This window comes from Hippoglossus stenolepis, chromosome 17 (genome assembly GCF_022539355.2).
Source record: "Hippoglossus stenolepis isolate QCI-W04-F060 chromosome 17, HSTE1.2, whole genome shotgun sequence".
In the NCBI taxonomy this organism is placed as follows: Eukaryota; Metazoa; Chordata; class Actinopteri; order Pleuronectiformes; family Pleuronectidae; genus Hippoglossus; species Hippoglossus stenolepis.
The window spans coordinates 16,344,212-16,358,104 of record NC_061499.1 but is presented as its reverse complement, the minus strand read 5'-3'; the positions used below and the strand labels follow the sequence as shown (position 1 = coordinate 16,358,104).

Sequence of the window (13,893 nt, the reverse complement as noted above, 5' to 3'; positions counted from 1 at the left end):
TAAAAGACTGGATTCAGGCTAGGAGGCTGTTCAAGGCTGAAGTATGTGCAAAATAAAAAATGCTCCCAGTACAGGGTTAAGACACACAGGAACCATTCATTCAGCTTGCATGTGTTTCGAATAAGCAAATCATTTTATAAATTGATTATATTTATCACTTTTAGCTATGTTAGCTGCATCTTGGGATGGCGATTTTCAGAAGCTTTTGTGTACAGATGTTAGGGATGAAATTTACTGACCCTGGTAAATGTCTGCCGTTTATATAGTGCCATTAGTAGCTTAAGGTTTTTACTTATCGACTCAACTATCTCAACATCTACCTGAAGGACTGGTACAGCATTTTGTACAGATGTTTATGGTTCTCAGATGATGTATTCCACTGGCTCTGAAGACCCCCGACTTTTCCTCCAGTGCCACCATGAATCTTACATTTGTGGTTTTGGTCATGTGGGGAAATTCCTCATCAAAATTTGGTGAAGTCATTCACAGTCACTGAAGGATAAATTGGTGATCCTCTGACTTTTCATTTAGCCCCTTCATCAGGTTAAAGGTTCCAATGACATTAAAAACTAAATTCCAACAAACTTTGTTTTTAGTGATAATTAACAAATGTTATCATGTTACACACTACAATTAAAATGCTTGAAATATCTGCAAAACATCAGCATGTTAGCATTGTCACTGTGAACATGTTGTCATGCTAAAAGCTATAAAAGCTAAATTTGTTTACGTCCTGTTCAGACATTCACACAGATCAAATATTTTTTAAATTTTGATTCCAGGCTATTATCCTTTAAGCGAAAACATTTTAATTACTAGAAGGGCACTCAAAGAGCGAATAATAAGACAGTCCCCTTGAAACCAAATTTAAACTCACTAGATCCTGATTTTTTGCACACACAGATAAATATCAGTCACGTAAACATGCCTGAATCCATAAAATATTCTTTTAGAATAATGATGAAAAAATTTCTGGATCTTTCCCCCGATCCAGATCCACACCAATATTTAGTGGCTTCACATCCTTTTTTGTAATCTTACTAACTAACAGACAAACAAACAAACAGACGAACACATAACCTCCTTGGTGGAGGTAATAATATCAGGATACGGTGTATTGTTGTTTCTTTGGATTGAAGCATTCCTTTTTTTAGAGGATGTTATTTGCTATTCTAAAATATTCTTCGTGATTGTTTCTGAGTGTCTGCTTTGTAATATTAGACTTCATTCCTTTCAGTTTGGATCTTCATTTGAGCAAATTGTAAATCAATTCAATTATACATCTGTTGCCAAGGGTGTTTCTATTTAGCAGGCTCAGCATCTCACATTTATCCAGCCGAACACTCATTTATTGGATTAGCCGACTTGTTAGATTCATGCTGGTTCAGTGAAGCAAATATAAACACTCAAGGTAATGTCGTAATAGCTTTTTGACATTTGCTTTTCAATAGAACACTGTATGAAACTGCTGCTTGTGTGTGTGTGTGTGTGTGTGTGTGTGTGTGTGTGTGTCGCCTCAGGTGGCAGAGACAGACGTGGTGGTCCTGTGTTAACGTTTCCATCACGCAGCAACCATGACAGAATACGAACGGACGATCTGAGGAGACTGATCGCCTACCTCGCCGGCATCCCCAGGTAACACATCTTGTTCTGTAAGCTGTGTGTGAGTGCAAAATGTGTATGTGTTTCTTGTTTTTGTTTATTTTCCTCAAGAGGACGATAAGCAATGTCTTTGATTCCAAGAGAACACCCGGAGCAAGTGGCCCTGTAAGCAAACACGTGAGAGAGCTGAGATGAGCATGGGAGGGGCCGAAGAGGAGTGGAGAGAGAAATAATTCAAGAAGAGTTAGCTTGCTGCAGCTTCCTCGCTGCCAAAAATCCGTTTAAGAGACATCGTGAGATGCTGAGACGGAGAGGGAAAGCCTGAGCAAAGAGAGGGATGTCTAACCGAAAGCAAATGAAGAGCGGGAAGGAGGTATCAACAGAGGGAAAGCAGTGAGGAGAGAGAGAGAGTGTAGAGGAGGAGGGGGGGATTAAAAGTGACAGCGACGGAGAGCGCATGTGTGAGGTGTGTGTGAGCGAGGAAGCGAGTGAGCAAATCTGTGTGTGTGAAAGCAAAACAAAGTGTCGCAGTAGCTGGAGCAGCAGCAGCAGCAGCAGCAGCAGCAGTTAGTGTGGACGAGTAGCTCCTCACCTCGCAGGTAAAAGCTCTCTCCTCTCCTCCCCTCGGCTCACTACTTCAATCCAGCTTCACCTCTTCCCTCCATCCATCTTAATCCATCCATCTTCTCTCCGTCTGCTCTCGTCTCCCTTTAGGTCTGTCATCACATTATGTCTGCACAGTTTAAAATGGGAGAAAATCTCATTTTGAACTCCTTTATGTCCTCCAGGCGTTTAAAACCTCACAGTCATCGTGGCACGTTTTGCATATTTGAATCTGTTTTAACTGTGGATTTGGGTGACTGAAGATGTTCTATTTTGGGAAACATCTGCACACTGCTGCACACTGACTTTCTACTGACAGGCTGTTTACAGAGAGAGGAAGGGTTGGAAAACGATGCAGGTATTAAAAGATTCAATAATAGAAGGATGCTAAAATATATTATATAGTTGTCTAAATATATGATGAGTGTTTAGGATGTTTCTAATGTATAAAATTACTAGAAGTTAAAAAACAAAACAATCCAGGGTTGTGAACTAGTTTTGGTGGGAAAGATATAAGGTTAATGTTGACAGATGGTTCCAAACTAACAGCAAAATCTTTTTTCTCCTCAGATCATTAAGACAAATTATATATTTTTTTGATTTAGTAAAAATCATCTGCGTGTTTTAGTGTGAGGTGTGTGGATGTAGTTGTGTATGTAAAGTTATGTTCTAATCAGAGCACCACAGGCAACGAGGTTGCTGATGCACCAATGTGCTGATTTGTGTTGTTATGTTTCTGTACACAATTGTGCGTCGTTCGTCGCAGGTGTCTGTGTGGGTGTGTGAGTGTGTGTGGAAGCGTGGGCGGCTGTGCTTGCTGCGTAGGCTTCTCACAGTATACAGTAGAACATGCGTCATCTCACTGTTTTGATTCTCTTTCATTTTCTCCCTCTATTTTCTTTTGCATCTCTATCGCCATCTCTATCTCTTCTCTCCTTTCCTCTCTCTTTCCCTCCATCATCCCTCTCTCATCCTTTCCCACGCCTGTCATCTGTCTCCTCTCTCTCTCTCTCTCTCTCTCTCTCTCTCTCTCTCTCTCTCTGGATTATACTCTCTCCAATCTCTTCTCTGCCCCTCCCTCCTTCCCTCACGCCTCCCTCCCTCCTCCTCTCTTCTCTTTAATTCCTCCCACTCTCGCTGACCTCGATCCCTATCCATTCCCAGCGAGGAGGTGTGTAAACATGGCTTCACGGTCATCGTTGATATGCGTGGCTCCAAGTGGGACAGCATCAAGCCTCTGCTGAAGATCCTGCAGGAGTCGTTTCCGTCCTGCATCCACGTCGCCCTCATCATCAAACCAGACAACTTCTGGCAGAAGCAGAGGACCAATTTTGGCAGCTCTAAGTTTGAATTTGAGGTGAGATTGGGAGATATGTTCATGTTTCTCTATAGCGCAGATGTGCATGCGTTACGGTTTCAAATTGTTTAAATGTGGCAGTTCATAGGTGACCCGCACCAAAAGGAAATAGGCAAAACGGTTATTTTTATAGATTGGATCAACTTGTAACTTTTATCTGTACTTGTAACAACACACAAAACTAGGTAATACAATAACATCAGCCTTGCGTCATCAAAACCAATTTGTAGTTTAAAATGGTTGTGGAACCTCTCAGTTCATTTTCAATGGTCACGGACCAGAATGCCACATCACTGCCAGCCATCTTGGTTGTTATTGAAAATACTTCAACAGTGCTGCTCTGACAGTGATTGTGTCAAACTCCATTTCAGATAAACGATTGGCCCGACCCGTTTCAGGACAGTTAGAAATGGGTCTGAATGAGAGCGGGGCCAGAACCCTCTGTTAGAGGGGATGAAAAAGAGTTAAAATATCAGACTAGAGGAGAGTTGAAGTTCACAATTGAGGCTTAACAGTCAAAGCTGCTCTGGGACAGATTGATTGTACATTGATAGTACATTTTAAAGGCACATAGATTCAGAAACGAAGTGTCCCACTTTTATATTTGGCATTTATTGTGTTGTAAAATTAAAAGAAAGTCGACCATTTCCCTTTAATTTGCCTTCAGCTGGGCGCTCTACCCCCTGAGCTGCTCATTGTCAGCACATTTCATTATTTTCCTCTCCCCGCCGCTTTGGCTGCGCACATCACCAGCCAGCTGTCTACCAGAGGAGAGAATTCATCGCATGTGACCCAAAAACGGCACATAACAGATCATGAGGACACGTGTCTATGGTGTCAAGTGTTAGAACACATTTTCACAGCTAATTAATAATATATTCAGATGGCTTATTTATATGTTCTGGTTCATAGTTAGAAACTGGCATCAAAATGTGCTAATTTAAAAAAACAAAACACCACTGCATGTGTGTTAACCTGTGTGCGTTTTCCGCTGTTGAAGAATCCTTCGTCTGATTCTAAGACTGTTTAGTAAACCCCTCCTAATGAGGGCTTGACATCTATTTCCCACTATCCTGTTTCATCTGTCATCAAAGAACCTTACTTATTATGATAATGATCAGCTTGGGTTTGTATAAGCATTTGTGCTGTGAGTCTGTTTCTCTGTACAAAATGTGCCTGGATTTCTGTACAATATGTTTCTGCGAGTTTCCCTCTCGGCTCTGACTATAGCTGTGTGAGTGCACGCACTGGTGTGGAAATTGTTCTGATTGCTCACATGTCCACACATACAAAAATAGGTCCGCTGTGGCCTGATGACACCATATTGATTGTTTGATAGAAAGAAAAGCCAGATGCAACGGGGGCAGGCCACAATTATCACCAGCAGGCCTGCCGTGCCTCATGGACATTGATTGGATGCATTGTACGTGCATTTGTATGCGTGTCTGCCTTCATGTATCACCATCTGACCTCATACATATATGTACCTGGCACATTTATGTAGATTTTCAAAGGTTGTATGAGGAGAAAGGTTTTCATTTTGTGTTACTAGAGTAAATTTGATATAGGACTGTTGGTCGGACTGTACTTGCAGGGAATCCATGCAGAATTTCCCCTCCCTTCCGTTGAGACAGAAAGAAAGGAAGCAGAGATCTGTCTGCAACCTCAATTTTGATTTTTGATAAATTGTGCGGTTCTGCGGGTGAAAAACTCCACCCATGCAGCATTAACAAATTATCTCTCTCTCAGCACTCAGCACAGTAGAAATCAATTAACTTGAACAGCATTGGTGAACAACGTGGTATCAGTATTTTCCCCTGGCAAGAGCCTCAGCGCTTCTTTAACCCAAGGACAACAGTGTGTCTCTGCATTGTTTGGCCTACACAAAGCTACCCAGCTATCGTTCCGTCTCCATCCATCTCTGGCCATGTGTGTGGGGGTGTTGTGCGGAGGTGGCTTAGCAGAAACACAGAGGCACTGAAACCAAACAGGGAGGCATTTCCTCACTGTTTCTCTGATGATGATATTGTAATAAGCAGTTGTTGTGCAAAGAATCTGTGTTGCTAGTTTTTGAAACCAGGGTTTTTTCATGTCTGATCTAAATAACAAGGGCAATGTCAGTAAAGAAACAAAGTGGCAGGGGAGGAGGAGAGATTACGAGACTTCTGCACTCAACTGACTGAAATTAGCTTCAAGCTTCCATCTCTTTCACTCTTTAATATTTTGCCTCCATCCTTTCTTCCTTCAGACCACCATGGTGTCACTAGAGGGCCTCACAAAAGTCGTGGACCCCTCCCAGCTGACGGCGGACTTCGATGGCAGTCTGGACTACAACCACGAAGAGTGGATAGAGGTCAGATAGTTCTTCCATGTTGTCAGTCAAGTTGTACTTCAGGCGGATCTTTAAATCTATCCTGTAATCCCCAATGACATTCAACTGCAGAAGAACCATAGTCAATAAGTAGAGAACGAGACAAAGTACTTATGAGAACAAATGTATTACTCTTGCAGTAGTCAGTAATATTTAAGATACCATTAAATATTGGTTTACGGGCCTTTGCTCAGATTTTATGCTGTGTGTTCGTTCAGGTGCGTGTGGCGTTTGAGGAGTTCTCAGGTCACGCCACACAGATGCTGGCCCGACTAGAGGAGATGCAGGAAACTGTGTCAAGGAAAGATTTCCCCGTAGACCTGGATGGCGCCAGAAGGATGATAGAAGAGCATGCCACACTGAAGAAGAAAGTCATAAAAGCCCCGATAGAGGAGCTGGACACTGAGGGTCAGAGGTAAGGACACAGATTTTCTTTATCGAAGTTTGACTTACTTCAGCCTTCTTGCAAATGTTTTCTTATTGGCTTGGTTGTATGATTCTTCTTCTTTCTCTTAAGCTTATGTTTCTATGTCCATCATGAATTGAATTAGTCACAGAGCAGTTTGAGGAAAGCAGAACACATAAAATGCACAGTATAAAATCAAAAACTACAAAATAAGAGTTAAAATAAAAACAGTCTAAAGAGACTCGGGTTAATAGCAGTGACCAATGAGTGTCCCAACACATTACATTTTGAATTATTAAAAAAAAATGCTATATGTAGCACAAACAAAGTGCTTGTTCACTCCGTCAAGCCTTATACCACATTATCTTGTTTTATCTGAAGATAACAAGCATTTATGAAAGAGAGCACAAACATCTAATCCCTGTAAATGTTACTTTATGAATGGATTCATTGTATTTTGCTTCATCGAAGTGAAATCGATCTGTGCTGGCAAGTCAACGCATTCCTCATGCAACATATTTCACCACCACATCCAGGTTACTGCAGCGCATCCAGAGCAGCGAGTCTTTCTCCAACCGCAACGGGAGCAGCGGCGGCAGCGGCAGCAGCAGTGGGAGCAGCGGGGTCTGCAACGCCGACACCCAGGGCCTGGTGCCGCGCATCACCCAACTGCTGGACAAGCTGCACTCCACCCGGCAGCACCTCCACCAGGCCTGGCACGTCCGCAAGCTGCAGCTGGACCAGTGCTTTCAGCTCCGCCTGTTCGAACAGGACGCAGAGAAGGTCGGTGGATGGTTGTTGGGAGCAGGGCTGTTGTTCTGTGCGAGCAGTGATGTAGCGGTAATCTATAATCACAGTTTGTGATCACTGTAGGGCAGGCCACTGCCAATAGAAACAAACTTAATTACACCCACAGAGAAGCATTGATTTCTGCTCTGTATGAATTCATGTCAGTATTTTGACCCTTTAAATGGTGGCTTAAACTTAAATTCATAAGTAAAACAGGAGGAAAGAACTTAATACCTTCACCCTCCTGCACCGCCTCAGGTGGAGGGTAGTGTATAAAGGTATGCACCCCCCTACACCGCCCCCTCTCGAGACCACTCATGTGATGACAGCTGCAGCACATAGAAGAGAGAGAAATTCAGATATCCATGTTTGAAAGAGTAGAATAAAATAGCAGATTGCAGCACCAGAGAGAGAGCTGCGGTCTTGGATACACTGCAGTAGTAGGAGCTTGTTGCTAGGACACCACAGGCCACGAGTTGTTCTCTAGGAGAGCCTGAGAGGATACTCCTAATAGAGGCAGTCCATTTCTCTGTATTCTGGCCTGAAAAGATGACAACTATGAGCACACTGCAGCATTACACAGAAACACTCACATATATACACACACTGCTAAGTGCCAGCTGTTTGTTTTCACCTGCTCTAGCAGTGATCTGTGAAAGTTAATAGTGCTCCCGTACCTTGTGTGTGTATGTTTTCTTCTGTTTGGCTAACCTTTCATTTGGTTGTGTGTGTCTGTTCTGTCCTGTCATCCCCGTGCCTCAGATGTTTGACTGGATCATGCACAACAAGGGTTTGTTCCTGGCAGGCTACACCGAGATTGGCAACAACCACCCCCACGCCGTTGAGCTCCAAACCCAGCACAACCACTTTGCCATGAACTGCATGGTAAGACACGCACACACACTCATGCACACACTGATCTGCAGCAGGTATTAATGCTTGCCCTGCACTCTCTAATCATATAGTTAATGCACTTAGTGTCAACCTTTAGTTCTGTGTTTCAGTGTTTGTTTGGAGGTGCCTCTGCTTGTGTGCACTTAGCACAGCACAACCAGGCATTAAGTAATTCTATTCTTTATCCACAGTCCAACTTGCATAACCATTATGAAACTGTTTCATCAGCCGCTAGTGTCTCTGTCAGCAGATGAAAAAACGATGGCGTTAGCCCGATAGTCCCTCACCTCATCCCTTCTACACACAGCACTCAATTCAATCCTTTTCACGTTTTTTCTTTTTCTAAATCTGCTGTTTTATAATTCAGTCCCGCCCGCGGACTGGTGCCTAAATCATCCACAACCCTCAGTTTAACTTTCCCCCTTTCTATGTTCCATTTTGTAGAACGTGTATGTGAATATCAACCGCATCATGTCAGTCGGTAACCGGCTGCTGGAGTCGGGTCACTACGCCTCGCAGCAGATTAAGCAGATCTCAGGTCAGCTGGAACAGGAGTGGAAGGCGTTCGCCGCCGCACTGGATGAACGCAGCACGCTGCTGGAGATGTCTGCGAGCTTCCACCAGAAATGTGACCAGGTGAGTTCAACACAAATGTACATATATTAATTATCAATTTATCAATGAATTTACAACTTATTCAGCAGACAAATAGTTTTATCCATGAAATCTGAAAAAAATGTATCATGTCCATCACAATTCTTCCAGAGCCCATATTGACATTTTTAGAAATTGTTTGTTTTGCTTGAATAAAATAGTAACGGAGTGAGATTTGGTTTATTTACATACAATATAAGACAAAGAAGTGCAGGAAACCTCTCTAGAGAAGCTGGAAGGGATAATTGGAAGTGGAAGTCAATTCTGAATTAATGATACAAGTAATTACATTTGATGTGTTATGAAAGCAAAGAGCCTGCCGTGTCATTCTTCAGTACCCAACATATTTCTATTTATTAACGATAATAAAATCCTCAAGAAAATCAAACTCTGCTCACAGTTTCATCCACATTCAGTCTTTATTATAGACTATATTCTGTTTACCTTAAGAACAATTAAACTAATCTGAAGCTGCTTCCATGCACTGAACACCAGCTAATCTCCTCACATTCTCTGAAGGGGCTAGGGTTAGCCCCCAGTCCCCTAGTAAAAACTCTGTTTAATATCTGAATGAGCAGATATACAGCAGGAGATCCTCCAGAGGATTCACCGCAAGCAAATGGATGTGTTGGTGATGCTTCTAACAAGGGACAGACGCAAAACTGGAAAAAAAACTAAACAAAGAAAATAAATAACTCAAATAAAGCAGTAACATACATGTAGTAGACGCCGATAAAATATTTTCATGTCTGAAAACAGCTTGAGATATGAAGGAGTCATCCACTCCATTGTTGTCTATATATCATAAAACTATTGATGAAGAATGTTGTAACTGCTGTGAAATATCAGGTTTTACTTATTCAACAAAACCAATTGACACTTTGATAATTGGCTTTCTTGCTGAGCGTCGGATGAGAAGGCTGATGCCACAATATCAATGTTCTCTTCCTACACTTGGACAGAAAGTGAATAAGTCCGGATTAGTGGAAACTGGATTTGTTCAAACCTGCAGTGATGCACCTTACGAACCAGTTGAGCTACTCAGCCTCACTTTTGTAATAGATGCACATGGACATATATGCACTCGCTTTCTGGGTTGAAAAAATACCTATTTGGCTTCATTAAATCAAAATTCAAAAGCCCAACATATGCATTGCATTAACATATATTTACATAAACATAGCACAATGTAAGCATTTGTTATCTTTGCTCATTAGTGGGGCCACTATAGAATGATTCATGGCCTGAAAAGGCACACAAACAGAATCCCGACTGGGAAACATGGGTGGTATGCCTTTTCCGACCTGGAATATTGCTGTCATCAGATCCGCCTTCTGTGTTTATGAACTGAAATAGGAACAGCTTTTTCCCCCAGAGGTTCCCCCCACACACACACACACACACACACACACACACACACACACACACACACACACACACACACACACACACACACACACAGAGAAGCTCCATCTTAAAACCCCTGTGTCTTATTCCAGTTATCACGGGAGAGATGTTTCAAAAGGCAATAATGAGATTGAGATCACTTGATTATTTTATTTCCCTCCCTTCAGGGGTTACAGAATGTTCCAGGATGTCACCACAGGCCAAGGAAAACGCATTCAGCCAGAGATAATTCTTCTGAAACAGTCTTCAGAGAGCTTGTAACCATGCACAAAGAAATTCCTGCATTTTTTAAGCTCCAGTAATAGTAACAGAAATGCTCTTCAGGCAATTTTTACGCGTGCTGTGGTACGTCTGACTAACATGTGACTGATGGTATCATCACAAGGATGTAAACAGCGGCACTGTCTCATGCTGTGTCTCAGGTGAAATGCTTAATGTCTGAGTGGCAGTGTGAATAAATGTAAGTGCGCTTCCTGCCCCGCAGTACATGAGCAACGTGGACTCGTGGTGTAAGGCATGCGGCGAGGTGGATTTGCCCTCCGAGCTGCAAGACCTCGAAGACGCCATTCACCATCACCAAGGCCTGTATGAACACATCACTGCTGCTTATTCTGAGGTAATGTCACACTTTACACTTATGTCAATAGAAAGTCACCATATGTCCATTGGTTAGGGTTATTATCTGTTGTAACTTCTCTCTGTTTGTGGAGATATGAATTTGACTTTTACAGTCTTAAAAATTCATCTTAATGTAGCATCATGTCAAATTCTGCACAGTATAACCAAATATAATTTGAAATAAAAAACTACTTTTACATTGACAGTGTTACTGTACAGTGCAAGAGATAAACATGTTTATTTCTCACTTATTCCTCATTTGATTTATCAATTATCTTTTTACTCACTTAGTCTCTAAACATGAAATCATGGGGCGTGTTCCTATGCATTCATCCCTTCAGTTTGCTGGCTGCTTGTATTTGGATGTTTATGTTTGCAGGTCAAATCAAATACCTACTTATACCCACCTACCCCTGTGTGTTTGTGTAGTGGCTGTGAGTAAACAATGCAATCACTTTTCTAACCTCAGGTGAGCCAAGATGGCAAAGCCCTGTTGGACAAACTGCAGCGACCTTTGACCCCAGGCAGTGCTGATTCTCTGACTGCCTCGGCAAACTACTCAAAAGCGGTGCACCACGTCTTGGACATCATCCACGAGGTTCTTCACCACCAGAGACAGCTGGAAAACATCTGGCAGCACCGCAAAGTGCGGCTGCACCAACGTCTGCAGCTCTGCGTCTTTCAACAGGACGTCCAGCAGGTACACACACACCCACACGCACACATATATATACACTATATATACTGTATACATGTTTTTGTTTATATGCATACAGATGTTTGTTCAAACACGTGGTATTTCCAGGACCAAATTGATGCCAGGGGTTTTCAGTATAATATGAGAGGGTTAGACAGTAATTTGAAAATAGCAGGGTATCTTACTGGCTAGAAGGATTGTACGCCTAATAGAGGGTTTGATTCCAGCAGCAGCCGTGTTTTCTATCAAAATGTCCTTGAGCAAGTAGCTGGAACCTTTCGTCCTCACACATCATGTCCTCTGTGGAAAGGAATATTGGATAAAAGCCTGAAATGTAAATGTTCTCTGCAGAAAAATCCAGTCGAAAAACAAGAATAATGAGAATGCCATAGTCAAATGGATCAAAATGATAATGTGACAGATCCATAACGTCCAAAAATCCCGGGCTTTACTGAAAATGTTGGCATGGCAACTGTTGCTATGGCAATGGAATTGGGTCATATGTCCATGCAGATGTCTTTTAACAGTGTGAAGGACATAGAGCAGGGAGAGTAGCACGAGAAGGAAAGCTCATCGCTACGCTTCGTATTATACCTGTCATTGTTTCAGTCATTCCTCCTCTCTTACACACTGTTAATTATCATCAGCACTTGACTGAACTACCACCTTACAGCGCCCCCCTGTGGTGGACTGTTTTTAATCGTCTGTCTAACTTTGTGGGCGTGCGTGCACAGGTGCTGGACTGGATAGAAAACCACGGCGAGGCCTTTCTCAGCAAACACACAGGTGTGGGGAAATCCCTGCACCGAGCCCGAGCCCTACAGAAACGACATGAAGACTTCGAGGAAGTGGCACAGGTAGCTGAGTTCCATTTCTCCTTCTGTCCTTCTCTGTCAGCATCAAGCTGATGTGTCATTGCTGTAGCAATGGCAGGTAGTTTCCAGAATTTTATAATCACAACCTCAGGAAAACAACAGTACATTCTACAGTCTGTACCCATTTCATCAATTCTCTTAATTGCTGAGTATTGTTTTTACGCAAAACTTATAAAAAATATTAAATTCCTCCTTGCACAACTGAAAAACTGTATTCATTAGCAGTAAAATGCAGCAGTACAATTGATTTGCTCTTTCATCTTTGCTAAAGTTTCATAATTTTGACAATGATAGATAGACACTTCTTTTAAAGATCGCATAGCTGTGTCAGTTCACTGACTTTATGATTCACTTTGTATGCTGCTGTTAAAGTTTTAGTATAAAATATTGAACTATACTTTTAGACTTACACTACGGCCTTACTGCTGTATTAGTTACAACTTTTAATAAAGGTATTTGGCCTAAAAAGATCAATCAGCTAAATCAATTTGACAGTTACTTGTTACTTTACAGATTAGGATTTTACATGCATTACAGGTGAGGGCATAAAATGTATTGTCAATAGTTCAAAATAGTTCAAATTAGCTCCACCACAGCTACGACAGTAAATTGCTATCTTTTTTTTATGTTGTATTTTCAACGTAAAATATTAATATCACCCTTTTGATATTCCACCTTAACATAACCAATTGTATCTTCAGCATCACTCTCTTCTTTATCTCACCTTCTCTCTCTCTCTCTCTCTCTCTCTCTCTCTCTCTCTCTCTCTCTCTCTCTCTCTCTCTTTTCTCTCTCTCTCTCTCTATTTCCTCTCTCTCTCTCTATTTCCTCTCAGCTCTTATCTCTGCACAGTTCTAATATCTCTGACTATTATCAGTGTATACGTATTCTGCATGTCCTGTTGTTTTCTCCCTGCCTCTGCTCTGTCTCTCTCTACTCATTTTCAAAAACATATTTAGTCTGTATCACATTGTCTTCCTGGGCTAATTCATCTCTCCTTCACTGTCCCCGTCCTCGGCCTAGAACACGTACACCAATGCCGACAAGCTACTGGAGGCGGCCGAGCAGCTGGCCCAGACGGGAGAGTGCGACCCAGAGGAGATATACCAGGCCGCCCACCAGCTAGAAGACAGAATCCAAGACTTTGTTCGCCGCGTGGAGCAGCGCAAAGTCCTGCTGGACATGTCTGTCGCCTTCCACACGCACGTCAAAGAGGTAGGCAGGGAGGATGACATAATACTGAAGTGGATGGTGGGCTGTGTGTTTGTGTGGATGATCGCTTTTCACCGTGCTCTGTGAGCAGGAGGGACATAATTACCAGATAAAATATGTGAATATATGAGAAAAAAAAATGTCATCCAGTCTCATAGAGACAGTTTTAAAGGAAGGCAGTTTATGATTAAATTCAGAATTGGGTTGAGATAAAGATCAGTGTTAAGGGTAAGTAGCTTCTGTTTATCAAGAAGCGACGGAAACTGTGTGTAACTGATTGTTCAGGTGTCATGGTGTGGTCACAGTGTGTGTATTTGTTTCTGTTCTGTGGCTTTGTACCTCTGAGAGGTGCAAACCAGTGTCGGCCTCAATGCAACGACTTGCGTTTGAGTTTTTTTTATTTCCCTC

At 42.2% G+C, this 13,893-nt stretch overlaps 1 protein-coding gene across 8 annotated transcripts in view; it reads left to right on the top strand.

Moving 5' to 3' along the window:
• LOC118124395 (triple functional domain protein) overlaps positions 1-13,893 on the top strand; it is a 79,993-nt gene that overhangs the window by 34,207 nt on the left and 31,893 nt on the right. For all 8 annotated transcript variants that reach the window (XR_004698728.2, XR_004698726.2, XR_004698727.2 and 5 more), the window contains 11 exons: positions 1,521-1,635; positions 3,370-3,562; positions 5,811-5,915; positions 6,152-6,348; positions 6,876-7,122; positions 7,891-8,013; positions 8,467-8,658; positions 10,568-10,699; positions 11,171-11,401; positions 12,133-12,255; positions 13,297-13,488. Coding sequence is in view for 5 of the 8 variants with exons in the window: in XM_035182116.2 (XP_035038007.1) it covers positions 1,521-1,635; positions 3,370-3,562; positions 5,811-5,915; positions 6,152-6,348; positions 6,876-7,122; positions 7,891-8,013; positions 8,467-8,658; positions 10,568-10,699; positions 11,171-11,401; positions 12,133-12,255; positions 13,297-13,488 (1,850 nt within the window). In the remaining 3 variants the exon portion in view is untranslated. The remainder of the gene's footprint in view (positions 1-1,520; positions 1,636-3,369; positions 3,563-5,810; positions 5,916-6,151; positions 6,349-6,875; positions 7,123-7,890; positions 8,014-8,466; positions 8,659-10,567; positions 10,700-11,170; positions 11,402-12,132; positions 12,256-13,296; positions 13,489-13,893) is intronic.